Source organism: Carcharhinus amblyrhynchos, chromosome 14 (genome assembly GCF_965287045.1).
Source record: "Carcharhinus amblyrhynchos chromosome 14, sCarAmb.v2.hapA, whole genome shotgun sequence".
NCBI classification, from domain to species: Eukaryota; Metazoa; Chordata; class Chondrichthyes; order Carcharhiniformes; family Carcharhinidae; genus Carcharhinus; species Carcharhinus amblyrhynchos.
Genome location: NC_137337.1, coordinates 40,992,919 through 41,002,072, shown reverse-complemented (window position 1 = coordinate 41,002,072; position 9,154 = coordinate 40,992,919). Strand labels below are relative to the sequence as shown.

At 51.2% G+C, this 9,154-nt stretch overlaps 1 protein-coding gene across 3 annotated transcripts in view; it reads left to right on the top strand.

Annotated features, from left to right (window-relative positions):
* Window positions 1-3: 3 nt before the first annotated feature.
* LOC145352631 (uncharacterized) overlaps window positions 4-9,154 on the top strand; it is a 142,751-nt gene continuing 133,600 nt past the window's right edge. For all 3 annotated transcript variants that reach the window (XM_080202768.1, XM_080202769.1, XM_080202767.1), the window contains exon 1: window positions 4-188. In XM_080202768.1, the coding sequence (XP_080058894.1) occupies window positions 187-188 (2 nt within the window). In that variant the 5' untranslated portion in view covers window positions 4-186. The remainder of the gene's footprint in view (window positions 189-9,154) is intronic.

Genomic DNA, 9,154 nt, shown 5'->3' with positions numbered 1-9,154 from the left:
TCACTTGTCTCTATTTGCTGTGCACCGTTGAGTAATTGAAAAAATAAAAACCCATCAAAATTGTCAGGCACTTAATTCGGCTCAACAGTCCATGAGAAGCCCCACAGACGCGCAACGCGCGTCGAGGCCAAAGTACGTGGGAGCGGGGCTCTATGAAGTGCGTGAGCTTGGGGGCGGGGCTCTATCATGTGAGTGAGCTTTGGCGTGGGGCTCTATGAAGTGCCGGAGCTCGGGGTGGGGTTCTGTGAATTGGGTAACCTCGGGGGTGGGGGGCGCGCGGAGGGGGAGACGGGGAGCGCGCGGGGAGCGGGGCGCGCGCGGGGCGCGCGCGGAAGGGGGGGAGGAGAGGGGGCGCGCGCGGAGGGAGGGGGGCGCGCGCCGAGGGGGGGGGGGGAGGAGGGGGGCGCGCGCCGGGGGGGGAGCGCGTGGAGGGGGGGCGCGCGCCGGGGGGGGAGCGCGTGGAGGGGGAGCGCGTGGAGGGGGGGCGCGCGCCGGGGGGGGAGCGCGTGGAGGGGGGGCGCGCGCCGGGGGGGGAGCGCGTGGAGGGGGGGCGCCCAGGTGTGTTGGGGGGGGCGGTCGGGGGCGCCCAGGTGGGGGGTGGGGGGTCGGGGGCCGGGGGCGCCCAGGTGGGGGGGGGGGGGTCGGGGGCGCCCAGGTGTGTGGGGTGTGGGGGGTGGGGGGTGGGGGGGGGTCGGGGGTCGGGGGCGCCCAGGTGTGTGGGGGGTGGGGGGGGTGTGGGGGGGGGTCGGGGGTGCCCAGGTGTGTGGGGGGTGGGGGGTGGGGGGTCGGGGGTGCCCAGGTGTGTGGGGGGTGGGGGGTGGGGGGTCGGGGGTGCCCAGGTGTGTGGGGGGTGGGGGGTGGGGGGTCGGGGGCGCCCAGGTGTGTGGGGGGTGGGGGGTGGGGTGGGGTGGGGGTGGGGGGTCGGGGGCGCCCAGGTGTGTGGGGTCGGGGGCGCCCAGGTGTGTGGGGGGTGGGGGGGGGTCGGGGGCGCCCAGGTGTGTGGGGGGTGGTGGGGGGGGGTCGGGGGCGCCCAGGTGTGTGGGGGGGGGGGGGGGGGGTCGGGGGCGCCCAGGTGTGTGGGGGGGGGTCGGGGGCGCCCAGGTGTGTGGGGGGTGGGGGGGGGGGTCGGGGGCGCCCAGGTGTGTGGGGGGTGGGTGGGGGGGGGTCGGGGGCGCCCAGGTGTGTGGGGGGTGGGGGGGGGGGGGTCGGGGGCGCACAGCGGTGGGGGGGGGGGTCGGGGGCGCACAGCGGTGGTGGGGGGGGTGTGAGGGCGCACAGCGGTGGTGGGGGGGGTGTGAGGGCGCACAGCGGTGGGGGGGGGGTGGAGGTGAGGGCACAAAGTAGCGGGGCTGAACTTTGTGGTATGGGTCGGTCCTGTGTGAGGTGTGTGTTATAAGAACATAAGAAATAGGAGCAGGAGTAGGCCATCTAGCCCTTCGAGCCTGCCCCGCCATTCAATAAGATCATGGCTGATCTGTTGTGGCTCAGTTCCACTTTCCCGCCCTCTCCCCATAACCCTTAATCCCCTCTCTTATCAAGAACCCATCAACCCGCTTCTTAAAAATATTTAGCGAGGCAGCCTCCACCACTTCAACGGGCAGAGAATTCCAGAGATTCACCACCCTTTGAGTGAAGAAGTTCCTCCTCAACTCCGTTCTAAACCGCCTCCCCTTTATCTTGAGGCTGTGCCCCCTAGTCCTACTGTCTTTTTTGAGCGGGAAGAGTCTCTCCACCTCTATCCTATCCATCCCATTCATCATCTTATACGTCTCAATGAGATCTCCCCTCATTCTTCTAAACTCTAACGAGTACAAGCCTAGTTTATTCAGCCTCTCCTCATAGCTCAATCCCCTCAACTCCGGTATCAGCCTAGTAAACCTCCTCTGCACTCCCTCCAGGGCCAAAATATCCTTGCGCAGGTGCGGCGCCCAAAACTGCACACAGTACTCCAGCTGCGGCCTCACCAATGCCCTATACAGCTGCAGCAAGACCTCCCTACTTTTATATTCAATCCCCCTCGCTATGAAGGCCAGCATCCCATTCGCCTTCCTGACCACCTGCTGCACCTGCAAGCTGGGTTTTTGCGACTCATGCACAAGGACCCCGAGGTCCCTCTGCACCGTCGCCTGCTGCAGTTTTTCGCCACGTAAGTAATAGTCCTTCCTACCATTCTTCCTACCAAAGTGGACCACCTCACACTTGCCAACATTAAATTCCATTTGCCATTTCCTGGCCCATTCGCCCAGCCTATCTAGATCCTTCTGCAGACTCTCCACACCCTCCGCACAATTTGCCTTTCCCCCAATCTTGGTGTCATCAGCAAATTTCGACACCCTGCACTCGGTTCCCTCCTCCAGATCATCTATATAAATGGTAAATAGCTGGAAGTGAAGGAAGTTCTATTGTGGGACGGATGAATGCTAGTGGCCAAGGAGACTATAATTAGCTACATCGGGATGATAACTTACGAATATGGTCTGTTTAGAAACATTAAGTGTGAATTTAAAAGGCAAAATGTTCATTGAATCAAAGCCAGTTGTCTTGTCCCAAAGCAGTTCCTGCAGTTCTTGCAGTTCTTGAAATAGAAAATAGTAAGACCCTCCCCATCAGATCTTTTCTATATGCCCGGAGCCTTACTCTATCTGCTTTTGAGGTGATTGTGGTTTTGCGGGGAAGAGACTATTATCCACTGCCTTGTGGCATGTGCCTTTGCAAAAAAGGGGGATGAGTTGCCTTTTGTTGATTTTCATGCTGAGCTGCTCCATGACGCAGGAGTGTGTTCCACCCGCTGCTCCCAAGGACACACTGAGACAAACATCAGCTGTTGCTAGAAGGTCATCAACTCAGTGAAAGGTGACCTTTGGTTCCCCCAAAACATTTTGGTGTTCCAGTGCAAAGAGTTGCCCATGACTGAGTGTTTGCAGACTGGCACATTTCAATGTCCAATGACTGCATGCTAATGGACACACTAAAGTTTGGAGCAAGAAGCACAACAGCAAAACGTACTGTCTAAGATATTTCAGCTATGCTCAGGGGACACACATTGGTGTGTCAGACTTTGTCATGCATTGGTCATGTTAAGATTCTCCCTCTGTGCACCTGAACAGGTACTAGAACTGGCAACAAGGGGATTTTCACAGTAACATCATTGCAGTGTTGATGTAAGCCTACTTGTCACAGTAATAAATAAAATAAAATTCTCCAGCTTGTCAGGGAATGGGTGGGATTTGCTAACATGCTATTGGTCAGTAACTGGCGGATAGCTGCTGGTTGGATCATGTAAACCCCTGTCAAGTCGCAGTCTTTTGATTTTAAAAATCTACTCAAATGTCTGAAAAATAAAATAATTGTCTTCCTGTTCACTTCAAGTTTTGATCATAAATTTCTTGGCCATTCTAAGTTATGATCAAACCAAGTACTGGGGTTCATTTCCACAGGGAAGGAAAAAAAACCTGAAAAGTTATTAAACTTATATAAAAGTTTAGTTAGACCATACTTGGGAGTAATCTGCATGGGTATAGTCTCCATACTGCAGAAAAAGAAATGACACCAGAACTGAGCGGTTATAATTACCCAGGAAAGACCAAACTGGCTGAGTTCTTTTCTCCAAAAGATGTGAAATCTGTAAGGTTATGAAAGGATTTGTTCAGGTAGAGAGAATTGTTCCACTTGGGGGCAAAGTCCAAAACTGAGGGCCATAAACATATAAGATAAATCTAATATTGATTTCAGGAAGGACTTCTTATCCAGAGATTGGTTGAACTGTGGAACTTGCCTAACATTAGCGCCTTAAAGACAAAGAAGTAGACTTTGCTGAGGATTAGATGAAGATGGGTGGAAGGATATTGCAATATCACTGGTCTGGACCCGTTAAGCTGAGTAATCTGTTTTCTCTGTTGTACATTCTATGTAATAGTGCACTAAGTCCAGGTTGACAATTGATTGTATTCCTAGATCCTGATCATGAGGCATGTTCCCACAGTTTGCAATTGCCACTTATTTTTTGAAGGTTAGTGCCCTGTAAATGAGTAAATTTGCTTGTCATTTTGTGATAGTAGCTGCTGTGCAAGAAATTTGGAGAATCAGAAGGTTGTCCAAGGCCATTTAAGGGAAATAAGATTGTTCACATTTGCAATGTTGTACTTTCTCCTAGATTGCTAGAAGCATTGCCTGGGAGATTCATCTTCCATTCTCCACTTCTAGATAAACCAGGAGGTTTGGCAACCTTGGCATAACAATTAGCTCTCTCCAAACCATATACTGCAAGTCCTTGCTGAATATTCTAGTGGCATTGATGAAAAGTGCAACTTTAAATGAAACAATATTGAGCCAATCAGATTATCCCATTACAATCAATGCAAAAGTAGTAGTTAGGTTCTGTAGGAACTTACTCTCAGATAAAAATATTAAAACATACCCTGTAAGTTGAAATTTTTATATGGCTAAATTGCTATATTCAAAAATGAAATAATTTTTATCATAAAATAAATGGAAAAATATAAAAGACTCCACTTAGACTTGCTGCCTTTAAGTTATAAAAGGGGGATATTCAACCTCCAAATTCTCTTACTCAATATTAATTTGTTCATTTGAGCTTTTAGGCAATGGGAGATAATTTTGTGATGTAATTCAAGAAATAATTATCAAGCAACAAAATGTACACTTAAAGCTAGGAGTGATGTTACTGGTTCAACACAGTTCTTGCTTCCTGATTCAGCCCAGGTCACGAGGCAACATGGGGTCTTTTCTCCTTCCCTCTACCTGGAGTCCCCTTCCTCTGTTTTCAGCTGACAAGCAGTCTTCAATTTTAAATTTGGCATGCCTATTGGCTCAAAGCTGATGCTTCTTGACTCTTTCCAAACCACTATCAATGTGCATGATTAGTAAGATAAAGCAAAATGCTGCAGGTGCTGAAATCTGAAACAAAAACAGAAAATGTTGGAGAAACTCAGCAGGTCTGATAGCATCTGTGGAGAGAGAATACAGCCAACATTTCAAGTCTGGATGACCCTTCAATCTCTGACTAACTCCCTCATCAGTCAAGGTCCTCACCGGCAAGAAACACAGGCAAGAAACACAGATGGTTCCTACCAGCAGGGACCCGATGTGATGGCCTTGCCGGTGGCCATTGAAGCTCCTGGCTGGTTGGAGACAGGGCCATGCAGCGCCCATTGGGCAGTGCCAGCCTGCAGTGCCTGCCTGGCACTGATAGTCTCCACCAGGCAGCCTGGCACGAACCACCAGGCACCCTAGCAGTGATGGGCCAGTGCCAAGGGGATGTGCGAAGGGGGCAGTGCCTGAGGGGGGTGGTATCTGAGGGGCAGGGCATGAGGAAGGTGGGCTAAGGAGGTGGGGCCTGAGAAGGGGTGATGCCATGAAGGGAGGAGGTGAGATGTAGCTCCATCGGGGGTAGGAGGGAAGGGGAGATCTCTGCAGAGTGGGGGAGGGGTGTTGTTCAGTGGGGGCAGTGATTGGGGTGTGGGGGGAATTCTGCAATGGTGGCAATTGGCGGAGGGGAGAGTAGCACTGGGACTGATGGGTGGCAGGTCCCAATGCCCATGTGGCAGGGGAGTAAAATGGGATCTCCCAGTGCAGTGGGAGATCAGGTGCAGGCACAAGAGCACCCTAGAGCTCAGCAGCTGACATCACTGGCAAGAATTAGGCTTCGCCCACTCTGCTGATGGGAATCACATGACAGTTCATGTTTTGTACAATGTGCCGAAAATTCATGCATCTTACCTTGTTGAAATGACCAGCAAGAAAACCAAATGTTTTCTCACCCATTCGACACTTCGAACTTTTTTGGGAAAATTCTAGCCTATTTGGAACTGTGCATGGTTGAAGCTTTCAAGAAGAATTGTTATGTTAAATGAAAGTTTCAAGATCTCTCCATTCAACAATTGCTACATTGTCTAACATGTATATTGTAATGTTCATTTAGGATGTGGGTTGAGTAATTTGATTTTGTAGATTGTATAAAGAAGTTAAAGGGGAAAGGATGTGTGTGTGGAGTCTGTCTCTTTAAGACTGTAGAGTAGAAGTGAGTTACCTGCTTTGAGGGACCAATGGGAACTGTGGGGGGCAATCATACCAAAAAAATTCTAGATGCCAAATGAGTGTGAAAACGGGGAGAATCACACCCTCTTTTTGGGTGAGCTCCCAGACGCTATTGTATGGCACTTAGAAAAGAAAATGAGGCAAAATGTAATTTTCGTCAGTAGGGGGAGTGCATGGAGCCTATGTATACCGGGAAGCCAGCTCTGAACTGTTGGGGCATCATGGAGCAGATGCCCCGATCTCCCGGTGCAGTGTGTACAGTGGAAAATGTCACTCACCTCTCCTTTGTGGCATTGCACCCCCTCCAATGCCTCTCAGGACATCACACCACCCAGTAGTCCCCCCTCCAACATCATCACCCCACTCAACATTGCTCCTCTCCTTCAATCTCTGCTCAGTCGATTGGAGGCCCTGATCCCACCCCTTCGCCAGTCGCTGGTCCTGATGCAGGGTACCCCCATGGAGCTCCCCATCCCCCTGCCTTCCAACCTCCCTGTTCCTTCGGGCCTCCTTCAGGCCCCTCCCCCTCCCTTATTACCCACTCCCTTGGCACTGCCCGTTGTGCACTGCCAGGGTGCCCAACTAGTGATGCCAGGGAGCCCAGTAGGTACTACTAGGGTGCCAGGCTGGCAGGGAGCATTGCCTGCTCCTTCCGCTGACCACCCAGGGGCTTCAGTGGCCTCCAGTCCCATCGGTGAGGCCATCACATCTGGTCCATTTTGATGGGGACCATATTTGATTCTTGCTGGTGAGGACTTCTACTGGCGAGCAGGTAAGGACAAAGAACAACCCAGCACGGGACACAGGCCCTTCAGCCCAACGAGCCCCCGCCGCCGCATCTTTCTACACCTACCCTGCCCTGTGTGTGTGTGTGAATGGAACCCCTAATGTAGCCAGATTCAGGGGAGAATAGTGTCAATTTGATACACCAATCAGCCTAAGAGCACATCTTTGGGGTGTGGGAGGAAACCGGAGCACCCGGAGGAAACCCACACAACCACAGGGAGAATGCGCAAACTACCACAGACACAGGCCCAAATCCATGTATCTGCACAGCTAGCAGTGATAGTCACTGAGCTGTTGCGGTGCCTTGTCTGCTGGTCCAGAATTAAGCATACACAACGACACAAAGTACTAGGCCACTCTCGGAACCTCCAAGAGCAGCCCACGCATGACCCACCGTGTGCATGCCCGTCGTTTGACAACAAGGTGGACCGACACCTGTGGAATAAAAAGACAAAAAATTAACATGTAATACTACATTTCCGGTGTCGTCCCGAGGCTCTGACCCTATTTAATATCTTCTAACCCTCCATCCCTGTTTCGCTCATGTGTCTGTCTAAGTAAACCTTAAACAAGACTTGTACATCTGCACTCCCAGGTCCCTCTGTATTTCTATACTCTTAATCGGTCTACCTTTTATCACGTAATTCCTCCCTGCATTATTCCTTCTAAAATGCATCACCTCGCATTTGTCAGGATTAAATTCCTTCTGCCATCTATCTGCCCAATATACCAACCTATCTATATCCTGCTGTGTCACCTGACAGTTCTCCTCCAAGATGACACCAAGATGGCAGGATTAGCAGATACTGTCATCCACAAACTTGCTGATCACACCACGTACGCCCTGTTTCAAGTCGTTTATATATACTACAAAGAGGAGAGGTCCCAGTACTGAGCCCTGCGGCACACCACTGGTGACTGACCTCCAGCCAGAAAATGACCCACTACTACTCTGTGTCTCCCATTGCCCAGCCAGTTTTCAATCCACCTAGCTACCTGTCCTTGTATCCCATGTGCCTTAACCTTTTTTACCAGCCTACCGTGAGGGACTTTGTCAAACGCCTTACTGAAATCCATATAGATGACATCAACGGCTCGTCCATCGTCAACCGTTTTTGTCACCTCCTCGAAGAATTCTACCAGATTCATAAGGCAAGACCTCCCCCGAACAAAGCCATGTTGCGTATCCCTAATCAGATTGCAATGCTCCAAATGCTCATACATCCTATCCCTAAGAGTTTTTTCCAATAATTTTCCTACCGCCGATGTCAAACTCACTGGTCTGTAATTACCAGGGTTATCCCTACTACCCTTTTTGAACAGTGGTACCACATTAGCTACCCTCCAGTCCTCTGGAACCTCACCTGTGTCCAAGGAAGAGACAAAGATTTGCGTCAGAGACCCAGCAATTTCATCTATCACCTCCCTAAGCAGCCTGGGATAAATACCATCAGGCCCTGGAGCATTATCCATTTTTATGCTACCTAAAAACCTTAGCACTTCCTCCCTCGTAATGGATATTTCCTTCCACTGATCTACAGCTCCCTCCAAGGCATTACATGACACCAAACCCCTCTCCTTCGTGAATACCGACGCAAAGTATTCATTCAGGATCTCCCCCATTCCCTCAGACTCGATACATAGCTCCCTTCCTTTGTCCCGAAGAGGACCAATTTTCCCTCTAACCACTCTCTTGCTCCTAATATAAGAGTAAAATGCCTTTGGATTTTCCTTAATCCTATCAGCCAAAGCCATTTCATGCCCTCTTTTCGCCCTTCTAACTCCCCTTTTTAGCTCCCTCCTACTCTCTCTATATTCCTCCAGCGCACTCTCCGTTCCAGTTGTTTCGACCTAACATATGCCTCCCTCTTCTTCCTGACCAAGTCTTCGATACCCCCTGTAATCCACGGCTCTCTAATCCTGCCTTTCCCATCCTTCCTCTTTGCCGGCACATGCCTTTCCTGCAACATTATCAGTTTGCCCTTGAAAGCCTCCCACTTACCAACCGTGGACTTGCCAGCTAACAACCCCTCCCAATCAGTGTCCTTCAGCTCCCTCCTAATCCAGCTATAGCTCGCCTTCCCCCAGTTCAGCACCCTCCCCTTCGGATGGCACTCATCCCTTTCCATTTTTATCCTAAAGTAGACGGACTTGTGGTCAATGTTAGCCACATGGTCGCCTACTGCAACCTCAATCACCTGCCCCAGCTCATTACCCAACACTAAATCCAGTATAGTCCCCTCCCTAGTCGGGTTAGTTACGTACTGCTCAGGGACACTTCCAACACACATTTTACAAACTCCTCCCCATC